Below are 17,358 nucleotides of genomic sequence, written 5' to 3' on the forward strand. Positions count from 1 at the left end.
CAAGTGCTGAAAGCCTCAATGAAGGTAAGAGTTAAAGTGGGTCATGTAATGAAGAATGGGCGGCCAGGTGAGCAGCAAGTCTTAACACTGGCATCTAGTGTGTCAGGGTAATGGCAGTTGGAGCTTGTAACATTTTCCACTGAGATCAGGGAAAAACAAAACTGTTTTCTGAGTGAGAGCCAGGTGTGCATCCCACAGTGTCCATCACTATCACTATATAATCTATATAATCTTAGTGATTACCCCACTTAAATGTCAGGATGAAAAATGACAAAAGTAATAAAAAAATTGTTGGTTTATTGCTTGCAAACATCACATATAAACATTTTGATTTGTAATCAGATGGCTGTGTTACACTGATCACTTGTGGTTTCACAGAAATTTAAAAAATGAAATGGGAAATGTTGCAGCTCTGCATAGAAAATAAAACTCTTTGTGATATAATGTGGATTGTATGTATGCTCCGGCTAAGTCTTAGTGGAAAATTATTTTTTTTTGCTAATGTTTGCAGTTAAAAGATTGAGGAAAAGTGGAAAATTAATACAGCAACAAAGATGGACATTTAATCTCCAATCAGCTGCCTTCAAAACCTTTCTTTTTTTTAGCAGACCATTTTTGTGCTTGTTTCCTGGTTGTACCTGTTTGCTTGTCCTCTTCTGTGAGTTGTGGATCAGCTACTGTAACAGACACTGAAGCTAAAAGTCTGCAGTGAAACACTTTGAACTTTTTCCCCTTAGTTTATTTGCTGGAGGTAGAAATCTTTGTAGCTGACTTAAACACTTTGAAAATCAAGACTGGTACAGATCCTTTTTCTAATATTCATATTTTCATGTAAAAACTAATTTAAAGTCACACCTGTGACCTGTGTGATTTTAAAGCAACTCTTTAGGTGAGGTTTAACTTGACCCTTGGGATTATTTCAGCTTCTTGGGTTTGAATAAAACAGTTTTCTATTGTACATTTAAGAGAAACATGAGTGAAAGACATCAATCACCAGCAGATGTTACAAAATGTGTCCCACAGCCGTATTGCCATCATAAATCCAATATTTCTGGTCATTAAAAAGTTACAGTCTAAAGCCACAACTTGTGAGTGGAGCCTCTGCATTAGCAACTCATTTCCTTTGGCTGCTAGCCTTAGAGGTCCCCTCTTCACAGACAGGAAGTGATTGTGGTTTTAGGCCCTCAGGCCACGAGCCATGAGGCAGGCGAACACCGTCATCACCATCTTAGGCTTGACTTCCACCAAGTCCTCGGGGAGCGCATACACCCGGGCGCCAATCTTCCTGGACATGGAGATGGCGTACCTAAAGACACAGTAATTGTTGGATTAAATTCCTGCTGCTGGCGATGCAGAGACATTTCTGAACTGTTAAGTGATAAGAAGCTGTAAGAAGAGCTGTACGCACTTTGCGTTGTTGAGTTTCTCCTCGTCAGTCAGGTCTTCGGTCTTCAGCAGGTCGTACCGGATGGATCCAGGCTGGATGGTATCAATCAGGTCAAGAACCGGCATGCTGGTGCTGATGGACCGGTCCTAACCAACAACAACAGCAGAGTTAATGTAAATCTCTCATTGTTTAGTGTTACAGATGTGAAACTACACTGCTATGAGCCTGGTTGCCATCCAGAGTGTAACCAAAAACTCCCTGTTGGGTTTTTGTTCTTGTTTCACACAGAGGATAACCTGTTAAGCAGTTTCATCAAGGCCCAGTGTAACATAAACTTGGCTTATTCTGAACCACAAAGCATGCAAAGCAACTCTAGCGAAGTTCAGCAATAAAGATCTGGAGCTGGAAAAAAGTAGAATAGGTTCCCTTTAAAGCCGTGATAAATCTGTGCACAGGAAGTGATGTAATCAAAACTTTGACACTGGAGCATTTAATTGGAGGCTAAGGAGGATTTCCATGTCCATACTGTCGAGGTGTGTTACCTTAAAGCTGGAGATTGTGGATTTTCCGGCCCTTGTCAGGTTGTCGTTAACCCAGGACACGATGGTCTCATCGATCACCTTTTGCCCATCGCCAAGGTCCTCCAAGATATTCAGGGTGTACCTGGGTGCACACACAGGTAGCTTAGAGATTCCTGAATCGGGCATTTCTAAGCAGACTAAGTTAAATAGTTTCTGGTTCCATACACCCTTCAGTGCATTACCACGCTTTCTTTAACAGCCAAACCCCCATTCAAATATCTGCGGATTTCATATCAGGTTAGAACAACAGCCCTCACAAATCAGAGCAATCAAAACAAGAAGATGAGACCAAAGAGATGTGAGAGGTGAGTGAAGTGAGGTTTTACCTCCTCATGAGCTGCCAGAGCAGAGCGAGGGTGAGGGTTCGATTCCCTTCGTTCAGATCCTGACCCGCAATGCCGACCAGAGAGAACTTGGCCTCCTTCTTTCCCAGCTCCACGGCGTAGTTACAGTTCTCCAGCTGGAACGCACAAACAAAGGCTCGGGTTCAGCACGGATATGTGGATGCTTGAAATCCCTAAAATATTTGATGTCCTGTTGTTTACAGCTGGACACAGGCCAGATCAGGTGAATCCTTTCACAGATATGTGTAATGTGTCATTACAACATGCATAGTATGTGTCGTAATGACAAACGTCATTACGACACATAACAAAAAAAAATTGTTTGTGAAAGATGTTTTCATTCCAATCATTGGCTGCTGTGAATGAATACAGAAATATTTCAAGAATTCATAGTGGGATCAGGAGAGCGAACATCATTGCAAATTTTGCATATAATATGAATGGAAATTTGAGCTTTCTAGAAAAGGCAACGTGGATTTGGTGCACAGTGTCAAATTTAATGAAAATGTTTTGGGGGTTTTCATATCCATCATAAATGGATGTCTTTCCCCTTGAAGAGTGAGATGAGAGTCCTTTGAAGAACTGACACAGAAAGAGCCATCGTGCGTGACTTGAACTGTGTTGAGCTGTTGTACCTTCTTCATGTTGCTGCTCAGTTTAGGGTAGGGAGGTTTGTTGACTCTGTCCCAGTCCACTGGTACTTTGATCTTCTCGTACAGCTGGAAGATCACCAAGGCGTCGTCGATGTCTCTGCAGCACAAACAAACACATCACGCTGCTTTGCTGTTGTAATCTGGAGAATGTGTTCATATTCTCAACATGCTGCATGTCAAAGAAGGACAGAGGAAGACCGGTGAGGTGTCTTACGCGTAGAGATGGTTGACACGAGGGTTGACTCCCAGTGAGTTCATCCAGTTCCTGAAGGTGCGCTCCTCTCTGGTTTCACCTGGAAACAAACAAACAAACAAAAAAAGTCTGCTATTAAACATCCATGGCAGGAAAACTAGGGCACAGAGATCGGGAAAGTTGGGAATCTCTCACATATGAATTAAGCCCGCTTTGAGTGCTCAGAAAGAGTAGAAAAGCGCTATATAAGAACCAGTCCATTTACCATTTACCATTTACATTACCTTCGATGGAGCTCCAGTCGATGTCCTGGTTCTCTGGCTTCTTCAGAGCCGGGTATTTGTTAAACAGATTGGCAACAAAAGCCAAGTTGAGTTTAGGGTTGCCGCGGACGACATCTGTGGGCATAACGAACTGTCTGCACCCGAGCCGGTCGGCCTGGTCCAGCATGAGCTCCGCTCGCTTCAGGTCGTCTTTCTCCTGCAGAGCGAGCAGCAAGGCCGACATTAGAATGTGAGAACCAAATCAGAGTTTCCTGCACTCAAAATAAGCATGTTTGGAAGAATCAGGTCCGTAGTCAACAAAGGTCTGCGCATATGTAGTTAAACTGTTCTTTTTTTTAAATTTAGCAATAAATCTAATTAATAAAGTTTGTATTTTACGTATTTGGAACGTCGCCTTTGGCTTCAAGGAATTTTATATGTTCTGATATTTTTTGTAGAACAAAGAATGAAAAATAGCATAATATAAATAATATATGCAAATGAGGCAGCAGTTTTTGTTTATATGGGCCCTGCTGATTCCCTCTGAGTCTTTATGAGCAATCAGGGGACAGTAACACTGACTGATGTGTGGGAACTTGTCATGGTCCCTGTGCCCCGCTGGTCGACCCTCTATTAGGCAATATGTTTGTGGTTTGTTTGCTCGCCCTCTCGCTCTCTCTCGCCGCGGCGACGCTCATTGCGGGCTCCCGCTGCTGGCCCACACACCTGCTCTCATCACCGCACCGGCCGCTGATCCCAGCTGATTACTGCACTACTTAAGATGGCGAGTCTGCACTAGTCTTCGCTGGATCGTTGAGCTATCAGCGTCAGTCAAACTTGTGTATCTGCCAACCTGTATCTTGAAAGCCCTTTGTTATTATCCCGCTAACCCGACCTTTTGTGTTTAGATCGTTTTTGGAACCGGATTCTGAGAGGAGTGACTGAGGAGGAGCTTTTGTACAGAAAGTGTGGAGCACCCTTCCCCCTAACCCTGTTTCCCACGGACCCTGGCGACCCGGACCCGTTTCCCCTGCACGTTGTATATAGCCACTTGGTGATTGTGTTCACTGTGAATAAATGCACTGTTCTTCGCTTAAAGGAATACCCTGGCCTGCGCCTGAGTCTCTTTCGGAAACCATATCAGAACTAGTCCTATAAATGGTCACTATGGCTATCAGATGCATGCTCGGGTGTCTTACCCTGAGTCCTGACATGTCAACGGCAATGGGGGGAATTCCCTCTTCGTCTCCTTTGGGTGCCACCTGGTTCAGCAGGTTGTAGTACGCCTTCGAATCCTGGAACAAACAGTTTGGAAAGGTTACCTTCTAGCAGCCAAACAAAAACTTCACACTGTAGAGAAGAAAAGGTCTTTAATGTGAGTCTGTCTGTAGTACGGTATCGATGAAAAATTGATGTTGGCTGATTTTACTTTCGTTTAAGAATAAAAGTGATCACAACTCGGCTACTCCAGTTCTTTTCTCCGTTTGGTCTGCGGGACTCTGAGAACACAGAGTTAGACTTACTTTTGCTGATGTTGATTAAACCCAGCTTGTGTTTCTGGGCCTGAGACTGCTTATGCATTATACACATGGCCCAGATGTGTGTGTGTGTGTGTGTGTGTGTGTGTGTGTGTGTGTGTGTGTGTGTGTGTGTGTGTGTGTGTGTGTGTGTGATCACCTTGATGTCGTTGTTGAAGTTGTTGATCTTGCCACAGCCCGCCTCCTCCAGGTGATAGTTGGCCCAACGCAACAGCAGCTCCTCGGGGGAAAGTTTCATCAGATCCTCAAGACTCTCTCCATCCCGCAGCAGAGCGATCAGAGCTGCACGCATGTGTTTTCATTAAAAACATCCTCATGTGCATGGAGTGAGTATAGATTAGCTGGTAAGCAACTGAAAAGTAGCTGGTGGCTTTGGTTTTACTTTTGTCTTGAATACATGAATCTGATTCTCAGCAAGTAAATAATATCACTTCCAAAGTATTTTTTTAACATCTGTGGTCATTTTTTAGTCTATTTTTAGCTTTCATTGTATTCTAAATGAGAAACACACGCACCTTCATTCCTGCTGAGCTCAATGTCAGCGAACAGCCCGATCTTGATGACCTGCCACAGCAGACCCAGGACCAGGTGCTGCCTGCCCTCCTTCAGGTCCTCAGCTCCAATGTTCACCACATGGCAGCCAATGGCTGATGCAGAGTTCAGGGCCAGGTTCAGGTTCTCCTGTTAGATCAAGCAGTAAGATATCCCATGCACAGAGACTCTGTTAGACTGCTGATTGTGCACAGTGGTAGGTAAAGGAGATGAAAAGCGTTGCCAGAATCCAGGAGAGTCTCACCTGGATGGTGAAGGGTGTGAGCTTTTTCTTGTTGATTGTTCTCTCATCGATGGTGTCGGCTACAGACAGGTTGATCATTTTACTAACAAGAGAGGAAAAACATCCAGATTGATAACGGAACTGTTTTCTTTCCCCAATTCGAAAGTAGAACTGATAAAGGCTTTTTTTTAAATGTCCCTGAAGCTAAGATATCTCAGCAAAGAAGTACAGTACATTTAAGAGATCTAAAAATTATTACACAGTATCACAGTTGTCTTCTTTTTTGGAGTTGGATTTCTCATTTAAACTTTTAAATTTGCTCAAATTTTCAGTTTATAACCAACCAGTAAAGTTATTATAGCTATTTAAAACTGAAGTAATATCCAACCCAAGCACGTCTGTAAAAATTATGCAAACTGGGTCAACCCCTGTATGTAAAACCGTGATTTAAGTTTTCAGGAAGTCAGCTGTTGTTCCTGTGAAAGATAACGTACCAGAGAACGATCCCATCTCCCATGGCGGTGAACAGGTCGTTGGTGTTAGGATCCATGGGCAGAACATGTTTGCAGTCTGGATCCTTCTCCAGAGCTTTATTGATCCAGTTCACAAAGGCTACCTTTTCCTCCTCTGCAGAACAAAAAAAGCAAATTAAAGTGAGCAGCTGGATGATCATCTGCATCGACCACGTGCAAAATATTAACAAAACTGATTGTTTGGTTTTTTTTGTTTCTTTTTATAAACATATGTGTGTCAGACTTTGGTGTCTGATTCATTCAGATGATTTCCTGAGGCAAGTTCAACAATGCACACATATAACAACAGATGTACTTTTTACTGACTCAGACTATTTGAATTTTCTATCGGTGGCCTCATTTATCCTGATGCATTTCATTCACACAGGTTAGCATCTCATATTGAATAATAGGTTTGTTTTATTGTTTACATAAACACTTTTAAGCTTGGTTGGCATCAAATCAAGTGAACTATTGATATGAAAACTCTCCAGTAATGTCTAATGTATTCAGATGGTTTGGGTGTGTGTGTGTTTCCATATCTTTGTGGGGACCAAAAATGAGAATGTTACTATGCTTACGGGAACCAACAGACCTTATGGAGTCAAAATGCCTGTCCCCACAAGGTTGAAGGCATTTTTGAGACTCAAAATGTGGTTTTAGTGTCAGGCTTACAGTTAGGTTATGGTTAGGTTTAGGCTAAGGGTTAGGGTTAGGCACTCATTTTTGATGGTTAGGGTAAGCGGCTAGAGAGAAAGCGTGATATCAATTTGATGGCCCTACTAAGATATGAAAACACGACTGTGTGTGTGCTGACCTGAGTAAGAGTGCTGAGTGCCAGTCTGCTCTGAGGTTCCTGCCACATTACAGATGCCCTCCTTCTTGGTGATTGCTTTCTTGAAGGTCTTTGCAACCTCTGCACTCTTTAGTCCATGGACAATCTGGAGATGGGAACAAGAAAGAAAGGTGAGAAATAATCATTTATGCAGTATGCATGAAGTGAGTGATCAACACACTATGTCTGCACTGTGTATTTGTCTGATCATTCTACAGTAAACTCACTTCAGTAAACTTATCAAAGTTGAGCTCTTCGCTGCTCTTGCTCAGCTCCTGGATCATCTCTCTGACTCTGTAGCCCGGCAGTGAAAGGTTGGCGGCCTTGAGGACAGCATCAAGCTCATCCTTGCTGATAATGCCGTCATTGTCCACATCTGGAGGAGGATGGAGGGGAAAGCACAACTTTAAAGAGGGTCCATTAAACTTTCCCTATAAAGTCTCATACAATGAAGACAGTAAAGGAACTCATGTGAGCCGCTCTGAATGGCTCAGGCACAGCTCTGTATGATGTCAGGTGGATATCCTTAATATGGTCATCTCAGGCACACAGCGGGTGGGTGGAGCTTCTGTGCGCCCAAATCATCTCCTCTTCAACTCCAACCAATCAGAAGAAAGATGGAGTGAAGCTAAAGTCATCATGCAAAGCTACTCTACTCTGCTCTATTCACTCTGCTAACGGCGCAGATTGCACACTACTCTCTAACACAATGTCCGGCCTGAAATATTAGTCATAGGTATTGTTTCATTATCTAACTTCATGTTCGGTGTGTAACTTCCTTCTCATCTCTGTGGCTGCACAGGCTGCTGAGATTACACATCATCCTTACTCAAATATTCAAAATGATATTAGTTTAACCTGTTGCTGTGTCTTCTTAGGGATCTCTTCCTTACATGGCATTTGTATTTATTTGAATGGTAACTGTATGAAATTTGGAATGATCAAATCTTTGTCATGAGAAGAAAGAAAAATACTATTAGAGGAAAGAACTATCAAAAGACAGCCAAGTCTGACTTTTCCCACTCACCCAGGACATTTTAAACACACTAACAGAGTCAAAGTCTTACATCTTTTGAGCACACCTTCAGAGATCCTCTGAACATCAGACTTTTAGTCACTTTAATTTTAAAACTGTGATTTTAAAACTGTATATACTGTATATTCTGTGTATTTATTATTTCACTCTTATTGCCTGTTCTTATTGTCCTTATCTTCAACGTTATGCTACTCTGTTGTTTGTTAATTGCACCTTGGGGATAAATAAAGTCTTTCTGATTCTGATCTATCTTACCAATTTTAGTGAACGCTTCTCTAAGATCCTCCAGCTCCTCTGCAGTGATCGGTGGGGCGGCCATGTTGAAGCGTGAATCAGTAGAGGAACCTGAAACTGGCACAAGAGAAAAAAACACAAGACATCCTTAAATTTAAAAGTCAAAGCCTGTCAGCACTGAGGAGCATGTAAGCAGGGACCATGTGGTGGAGAAAGAAAGAGGAAATTCAAAGATGGTATCCTGATTTTCTACTGTGAAGCAAACTGCTCAGTTCTCACTTCTGCCAGTGTAAAACTTCCTGCTTGTGCTTCACTTCCTGCCTGACAGACAAAAGCCTCTCTGTTCATTACTGCTGCGTGTGTAATAAGATCAGAGCACTCTGAGGTCCCCCAGGTAACCTTTAACCACCCACAGTCAAGTCGCAAGTACACACAAATTCTTTGCCAAAAGAGGAAACAGCACAGTGATGCTCTGGTTCACAAAAACCCTGTTTAGTAACCAGAATCTTTTCATTCACATTAAGCTGCGTCTGCATTTGTAGATGGCGGTTGTCTAGTCGACATTCAAGCCTCCAGTTTTGTAATTACCACCTCATCATATGTCAATCAAAAGTATCCTTTGCTCTCATTGGTGGTTGCATCAGCTGCTCACCTTGAAGCTGAACTTGGAAACGGCCTATTTTTGTTTCACTCTGTATCCCTGACACCCTGCAGTCTCCAGTCGACACAACACTGCTGGTCTCTTCCTGTGTGGACGTCTCTGAAGAACATTTCTAGAAACACGGTCCCTCTAACAACCCATGCAATAAATAAAGGGTCTACCCAAAGCTGTGCAACAACAACAAGTCTCACTCTATGGGGTGGTACTTTTTAATTGCTGAGAATCTTTTGAGGTACTGAGTGTAGCCACTGGTTTAGCAGCAGCTACCATCGCTTCAGTAAATCAAGGAATCGCTCTATGCATCTCTGTTAGTCTAGCTTGATGACTGTTAATGTTGTTTGGACATAAATCAAATGGATTAGGGTCGTCTCATTTTGACGTATTTTCTCTGCTGCTAGGCAATCAGTGGGCGGAGCCATCACCCCTACTACTGGGCATCAAAAGAGGTTCTTATGCTAAAAGATTTGTGATGTAACAGAAAATTCAGATGATTGCAGTTTAGAGCCAAAGAGAATTAGCTCAGAGACCACAGCAACCAAAGCTGCAGCTGTCTGAGAATTTACATTTCTGGGTGTTATCATTACTGATTTGATTTATAGTCAAAGACGACGTTACCCTGTTTGAATCTGTGATAAACAATGAACCACAATTTAAGCTAGTGATTAAATTAAGAAGAATTAAACTAATTTATTTAGTTTTTGAGAGCTGATGAAGAGATCAAGAGATGGATGGATCGATGGCATGTTCAAACTCTGTCTAGCTTTCATTTGGGGACAAACATCGAACTGGAGACAGAGATCAGCAAACAGAAACTCTCACACCATGTTGTTGCATGCAAAAATGCTGCAGTAGAGCTAATGATGTTTTATGTGTAAGCTGACTCTCAGCTGCTGAAGGCACATTTTGCTCCTTGGATGTAGAAGTTTTAGTTCTGAGGACTGCTGGGATCCCATCAACCTCAGCCTTTCAGCCTCTGTCTAAAACAGCTTCTTGGACGCCACAACACAGTCAGGTTTTACTCCTTTAGATGTTCTTTACTCACAAAAAAGTTGAAATTCACAGAGAGGAACTGAGCAACTGAAGATGTGATCGATGATCTCAGTTCAGTGGGGAAGTTTGAGGTCACATCGCAAATGAGGCAGAGCAGTGCCAAACTTCAGACTGCAAGTGTGGAAACTTTGACTATTTGTAACATTTACTTCTGATGCTGTAATGTGACAGAAGGTCCTTTATTTCACCGTTCTGCCAGTTTTGGTTTAACACTCTAGATACAGATTTATTTATTCATGTACTATTTATGCCACCGAGTAAACCTAATGTTTCCAGTGTCCCTTAGGCAACACAGAGACTAAATGAACAGAAATCATTGCATTATATTCTCCTTGCACTATCATGCGTTGCATTTTTAAAGAACGCGATTTAACTGGAGCGCTGTCGATTTTTGCAGCCAAACAGTCACGTTGACAATGACCACATGTGTTCATGACCTGTTTCTTTTTTGCTTATTAGAAAGGAAAAAGCAGCAGATAAGGAAGAGTGAAGCAGTTCTGAGTAGCTGCCAATCACATGACACACAGGACGTTCTATTTCAGTCTGTCATGATTCACTCCGAGCATTTGTCGACTTCAGATCCTTTTTTGGCAGTCGAATGTGAAGAGAAACACAAAGTAACATTTAAGACAAAAGGAGGAACGGGGGTACAACAGATTTACAGGGAAGACGGTTTGATGATGACTTTAAAATTTATGACTTTATTAATGAAATTGTTGGATGAAAAGCAACCTGATGTAAGGGATGATAAGAAAAGGCAAATTGCTGTAAAATGCATATCGATTTATTAGATGGTGTCGCAGTATAAAGAGAAGTGTCTCAGCCTGCGTTTCCATGTTATGCAATTGAAGGATACTGATGAAAGTAACTGATTGCAGACAGCTGTAAGGTAATGACGAAATACTTTGTTTAAAATGACTGTTGTAAAATTACCTGTTATACCAATGTTAATGAGGGGCAGCCAATCAAAAGAAAGCTGCCTTAAAAAGAGTAAAGTTAGCTGATTCCAGGTGATCTATCCAAGATAGGATAAATAAAGACGCAGCTAATATTGGTATGAGTCAGAATATGTAAATGTGTAAAAACACCCAAACTTCTTCTCCTTTCTTTTTCCCCATGAATGCTAAAACCGCTAAAGCTAACCCCACTGAGCTACAAGTGAAGAAAAAAAATAAAGAAAGACTTAATGATGCACATTTGTGGATCAGATCCATAGAGATGACAGGTTACAGATGTATGAATCATTTGGATTGAACTGTGCAGGTTACAGTAAATGTTTCTCAGCCTCAAGTGGGCAACAGTGAAATGTCCTTCATGGAGGGCCAGACTGGGTTTTGTTTAATTGTTTGTAAAGAGTGAGAATAGGTGTAGGAGATGATTAGCTCCTTTCTGCAGCAGCCCTTTGGACTTGGAAGCAAGGCACTCAGATACACTAATAAAAAGATTCCTCGCCCGCAATGAACATGAAACAATAAATATGAGAACAATGCAACTGAAATATAAGGTTAATTTATTCAAATAATTCATGATTAAGGAAAATGTGCCTGGTGTAAACTGCATTTGTACCAATCAAGTAAATTTCATTTGGGCAGATTCCATTAAATGTAACATTTCACATTTACTTGTGTAACTAAATTATTTGGGAAACTTACATGTAATTAAATTAGTTAGCAATAAACACAGCCTGAAGTCAGCAATAGATAGATCTATAGATACTTACATAATGTTACAGCAGCATGATAAAGGATAAAAAATAGTGCAGTCTAAGATATACAAAGATAAACAACATAGTTGGATAAATGTGCCACAAGCACCCAAAAAGGGCCTTATAAGGGCTTTATACTGTTAGATTATTTATACTATTAAATTTGGGCAGATTTTTTTTCTTTTTTTCGAGCGTGGGTGAATGACAAACGCAAGACTCAACCACTGGCAAACATTAGCTGCTGCTAGTATGTCTGCTCTGGCACTCTTATTTTGATTTTGGAGCCAAATTCACCATGCGCACACATGTAAGCTTTTCATATCTTTTAGGTACGAGAATTAGCTTTGAGCCACTGAAAATCAAGCGGCCTGTTAGACAGCAGCCAGAAGTCAGAAGCAGAAATGAAACTCCGCTCAGCAAAAGTACGGGTCTTAACACTTTTAATGTGCTAAAAGTCTTGCAATGGGTCATGGAAATGAAATGACTCAGTCTGGCCTTTATGGTGCAAAGTGTCGCTGAGCTCTTCTGCACTGATGCTCTTCCATGATCTGCCTCAAACTATCTCTGTGGCAAGAAGTTCCAGTTTCTTTTCACAGTTTTATTTTTAGAGATTTTTTAGATCAACTATTTCTGATTTAGCATCTGCATGCATGAGTTCTCCTTTTGTTGCTAATATTGTTTTCCTTCTGAAAACTTTAACCGCCTTTAAAACAGGGTTTACGGTTCACATGGTTTAACTTTCTCATGTACATGGGTCATGAGTCTGTGTGTATTTCACCTTTTCCCAGCACTGCTTTGTATCTTGACTCTGGCTAACACCTGGACTAAACAGCATTTATAATAAAACAACAACAACAAAAATATTAAAATCTAAAGTTACTTACACATGAATGTTGTGTCTGAAATCTCTTAGTGTAATTTCTAACATAGTTAAAATAGTGAAGTGTTGCTGAAGCTTTGATGATTTAGGATTACTAAATATGTCATCAGCCTGTCAGCCTGTCAGAAGCAATCAGACAACCACGCTCACATTCACACCTACACCCCAATATGCACGTCTCTGAACCCAAAACGAACCCACGCAGACATGAGGAGAACGTGCAAGCTCCACGCTGAGAGGCCCCAGCTGGGATTTGTACCAGTTCTTCTGCTGTGAGGTGACCCTGCACCACTGCGCCACCTGATATTAAAACAATCTAACTGTAAAGATTTCCACCTTCCACTTTGAAAATAATCGGAGAACATGCCACCAAAGCTCTGCACGCTGCTATGGTGAGCTGGCGTCATTACAGAGAAAAGCGTGGGGGGAAAACATGATGCAAACAGGCCATTTTAGTGTGTTCTATGTGTTAAAGCGAGGGCGGTATGTTTCCTCACCGCAGCATCGCATATCCCATGCTTCGTGCATGCTGTCATTTGTTTAACAAAGCCTCACACCACAGGAAACGCTTTTACACCTATGTTTCTCCTCATTTCCATTCGGCCTCTTAATGGCCTGCAGCGGCACGATCTAAAACATGCAACACTAGCAAGCGTCAACAATTTCCTGCACTGAATGTGCACGTGTTGCTTCATCTGTTGGCAAGCATCCTGTTTCATCAGAATATTGCATGATTGACAAGTAAAATCAAATAGCAAAGTAGTGTAGCAGAAGTATTATTATTTGGTAAACATGAGTACAAGTACTTTAAAAAGCTGCAAAAAGCACAAAGAAAGAGGGCCGTCTCAAAGCATCATGGCCCCGATCTCATCTCTTAGTGCGCATCGTCCAAGCGGCTCTGAGTTAACTGTATCCACAGCTTAGCATCTTCTCCAATCATAAAGTATTAATCGCTTGTCCTGAGATGATCTCTAGATTTCTGCCCACCCATTGCTACCTTAAAGGGATTTTTTTGCAGTTGAAGTTTGAAAACCGCAAACTTCCTTTTTCAGCTCTCTGCACTGTTCCTCTCCCCCATGCAGGCCTCACTCTGCTTCTAACTGCTCTTATTGTTTAATTTATGTGTGGCAGGTGTTAAATGATTAAAGGCAACATGCACGCTGTAAACAAGGCGTTTAGGTTTGGAGCAAACAAGGTTTGGAGTTTTGTGCTGTTGGTTTCTAAAGCAGGGCAGGCTTTAATGAATACAGCAGCAAAACTGAGCTGCAGTCAAGAAAGATCCAGCTTCAGTACTAAAATCAATGGCTGTGCAGCTATATATGCGATAATACATCATTACAAAGATGTCCTGCAGAGATGTCCTTTATCTCTCGGTCTTTCTTGCTCTCTCTCTCTATCTTTTAATATTTAATATCTATTAAATATTAAAAAGAAAAATCTGAGTCTTTTTCTCACCCTGCAGTTACGCCTTCAGGAAATACCTACGTGGATTAGAAGCCACCTGCCCTCTACCTTCTTTACCTGAGAGACGTAGTGAGGAAGCTGATCTCTGGGCTCGGAGGATTACACTTGTCGTCTGTCTTTATCTCTTTCGTCCTCAGTCGGTTCTTCTGGCTGCTGTGCCGCTCACTGCTTTTCAGACAGCGCACTGAGTTGGGACCGAAAGCAGGGCAACGACGCATCTATTCAAATCTAAGAGGAAGGAAGTGACATGCAACACTTGAAACTAGAAACAGGAATGAAAGGCGTTTTTTGTCTTTATATGGCAATGCGCGGTGGCTACAAGTCAAGGTGACCCCCCACCGCTAAAGGTTTGAAGCTTCTTTTACAGTTTTTGAGCAGTCGCCGTGGACGTTTAGGTGTCGCAGGACTCCAGTGGTATCATTTAAAACATTGTGACATCAAAAAGAAGGTGTTAGTTAAAAGAAACAAATTCAATAGATGAATCAATACTGAAGAAATGTGGGCAAGTAGTTTTTCTCCGTCACCTTATATCATTTAGTATCTACTTATTTAATCTGCAGTTTCATTTTTATTTGGATATAATTGTGGTTGTTAGTGTTGTTGTTGTTGTTAGATAAAGCAAGGAGGGAAGCTGAGAGGCAGGTAAAGACAAAAAGTAGAGAAAGACTACTAACAGAGAGCTGGAGTTACAGAGAGCCATGCACGGAGGAACAGTTAGGTAAACTACAGCTGTGCTGTGAAAAAGAATATTTTCATGCCCACCTGTAAAAAACTAAGTGTGGCATTAATGCTTCCATAGAAACTAAGAGGGTAAGTATCAAGTGCAGTTAATTAAACGACGATCAAAAAGTGTGAGCACCTCTAAAAAGCAGAGGTTGTGGCAGTTTGCAGGTCTGGAGTAGTTAAGTGCAGGGGTGTGTCAGCACAGTGCATCAACCTTCCCAAAGTTCCAGCAAATTCCCTCCAAAGTCAGACTGTGCAATTCTCAGAGAACCTGCAAAAATACACAACAAAAAACAATGTCAGACTTTAAAGACTGCAGCTAGCAAGCTAATGTTAAAGTTCATGATGGCACAATTAGAAAAAGACTGAACAAATATGACTTGTTTGGAAGGTTTGCCAGGAGAGAGTCTCAGCTCTCTAAAAAGTACATCTCAGCACAAACCACAAAGACATCTGGAACAATGTCCTTTGGATAGATGAGACCAAAGTGGAGATGTTTGACCATAAAGCACAGCACTGTATTTGGAGAAACCCAAACACAGTTAATAAGCACAAACACCTCATACCAGCTGTCAAACACGGTGGTGGGGGGGTCATGATTTGGTCACAGGACCTGGGCACATTGGTGTCACTGAGTCACCGCGAACTATTCGAGAGTCAAATGTGTGACCATCTATCTGATCTCTAATGATCCCAAGCACACCCATCAAATCTACAATAGAATGGCTGAAAAAGAAAGGAATTGAGCTTGTGTAATGGCGGAGTCAAAGTCCAGACCTCAGTCTGACTGAAATCTTGTGGTAGAAACTCAAGAGAGCAGTGCGCAGACAAAAAACCTCAAACTTCAACAAAGTGAAACAACATTACAAAGAAAATGGACCAAAATGACTCCACAATAATGTGAGATACCAGCAAGTCATAGAGAAAAGATTACTTCTAATTATTGTACTTAGTGCACTTTGTTTTTCACAGGATTGCTCAGAGTCCTCTGAAAGCTCTCTTTTTTACGACATTATACAGTACTGTGCAAAAGTCTTGAGCCACCCCTCACTTTTTTATAAAAGGGAAAATAGGTGCAGTGATTTATGGAAACGTGCAATTGTATCCTTGTAACTACCTGAAAGTCCATATTTGGCATGGCCACCTTTATTCTTCAGCCTGAAAACTCATAGGTAAGCTACTAAGTAATTTGTGTAATCTCTAAAGGTTGATTCTGTTCATCTGGATGTAGCATTTTCAGTGGGAGAAACGTTTTGTCACTCATCCAAGTGACTTCTTCAGTCTCAGCTGACTGCAGGTTTCTCCAACCTTATAAACAGTACATTTGCATAATGACTGAAACCAGCCCACTGAAGGAACAATGGGCTGGGAGGTCAGTTCCTTCATCATAATTATGCAAATTCTCATGACCACTGATCAAAGCCCACTGATCAATGGCCATGAGTACCATTCACAGAGAGTTGGGGAATGGCTGCAATCACAGCATTGTACGATGGCGAAACATGTACCCTTAGGCCCCCTCCTCGATTCAGAGATGGTCTTTCCCTTTTCATGTAAATGGCCTCCTTGACTCTGCGCTCAAACCAGCAGGAGGGGAGGAACAGGGAGGAACGCTGGTTTGAGCGCTGAGTCAAGGAGGCCACGTCCAGATGAACAGAATCAACCTTTGGAGATTTACTTACCTGGATGATTGAGCATGCATCAAGATAATTTGTGTAATAGTTTGAACCAAATATTAAAAATATGGATTCATCACTCCACTAGCCCACTGACTGCGTTACCCCTGAATGTGTGGTTTGTTATCTAATTGTGAAACAGCTGGTTGATCCTGGTTGTTCCTACGGGTCACTTAAGCAAAGTAGTGCCGTGTAGTAGCTATTTGTAGCTGTGCCCATAGAGGGATGTTCTTACAAAAACACTTTCCAAAGAGCCCACATGCTGCCACCCACTGGACTCCTGGTGACCACTTGACTGTTTCCATCTATTTTAAGATGTGACTAATTACAAACAGAACTGGAGTACATAATATGTCCACTAAAGTGTTTTTGCATAACTTAACTAACATGCCATTTTAAGCCTTAGTGTGTTATTCGGCTAGGCTAGGTTCTTAGCAACTCAGGACTATAGTAAATGCTAACTAAATCATATTTTTAATGTTTCTCAAACTTTTAATAATGTTCTGGTGATAAAAATGATAGAATTACTGTTGGTGATCCCTAAGCCTGGCCACACTGTTACAGAAGCTTATCTGTTTGGCTTATTGCCATAGTAACTTTAAGGGCACTATATCTGATTTAGTTACCAGCACTACTTTCCTTGATAGATGTTATTACCTGGTTATAGGTCAATCAATGGTATTCTGCACTCTCATTGGTAGTCACTTCAATTATTTAACCATTAGTTAGTTATTATTAACCTCTGGTTCTCTTCCACAGTGTGTCTTTTGTCTTTTTCCTTCCCACTGTCACCACATGCTTGTTCAAAGGGGTTCATATGATTGTTGGGTTTTTCTCTGTATTATTGT

General features: G+C 41.5%; 1 protein-coding gene across 1 annotated transcript; it reads right to left on the minus strand.

Moving 5' to 3' along the window:
• Positions 1–280: 280 nt before the first annotated feature.
• lcp1 (lymphocyte cytosolic protein 1 (L-plastin)) lies at positions 281–14,326 on the minus strand. The gene is made up of 16 exons (XM_004566306.3): positions 14,169–14,326; positions 8,373–8,468; positions 7,309–7,457; positions 7,064–7,187; positions 6,229–6,361; positions 5,756–5,837; positions 5,475–5,640; positions 5,099–5,241; positions 4,621–4,716; positions 3,443–3,638; positions 3,180–3,258; positions 2,948–3,062; positions 2,295–2,428; positions 1,930–2,050; positions 1,409–1,533; positions 281–1,306 (listed from the first exon to the last, which is right to left on the minus strand). Exons 2-16 carry the CDS (start codon positions 8,434–8,436, stop codon positions 1,177–1,179), a joined length of 1,857 nt encoding a protein of 618 aa, XP_004566363.1. The 5' UTR covers positions 8,437–8,468; positions 14,169–14,326; the 3' UTR covers positions 281–1,176.
• Between the last annotated feature and the right edge of the window lie 3,032 nt (positions 14,327–17,358).

This window comes from Maylandia zebra, linkage group LG16 (genome assembly GCF_041146795.1).
Source record: "Maylandia zebra isolate NMK-2024a linkage group LG16, Mzebra_GT3a, whole genome shotgun sequence".
Lineage (NCBI taxonomy): Eukaryota > Metazoa > Chordata > Actinopteri > Cichliformes > Cichlidae > Maylandia > Maylandia zebra.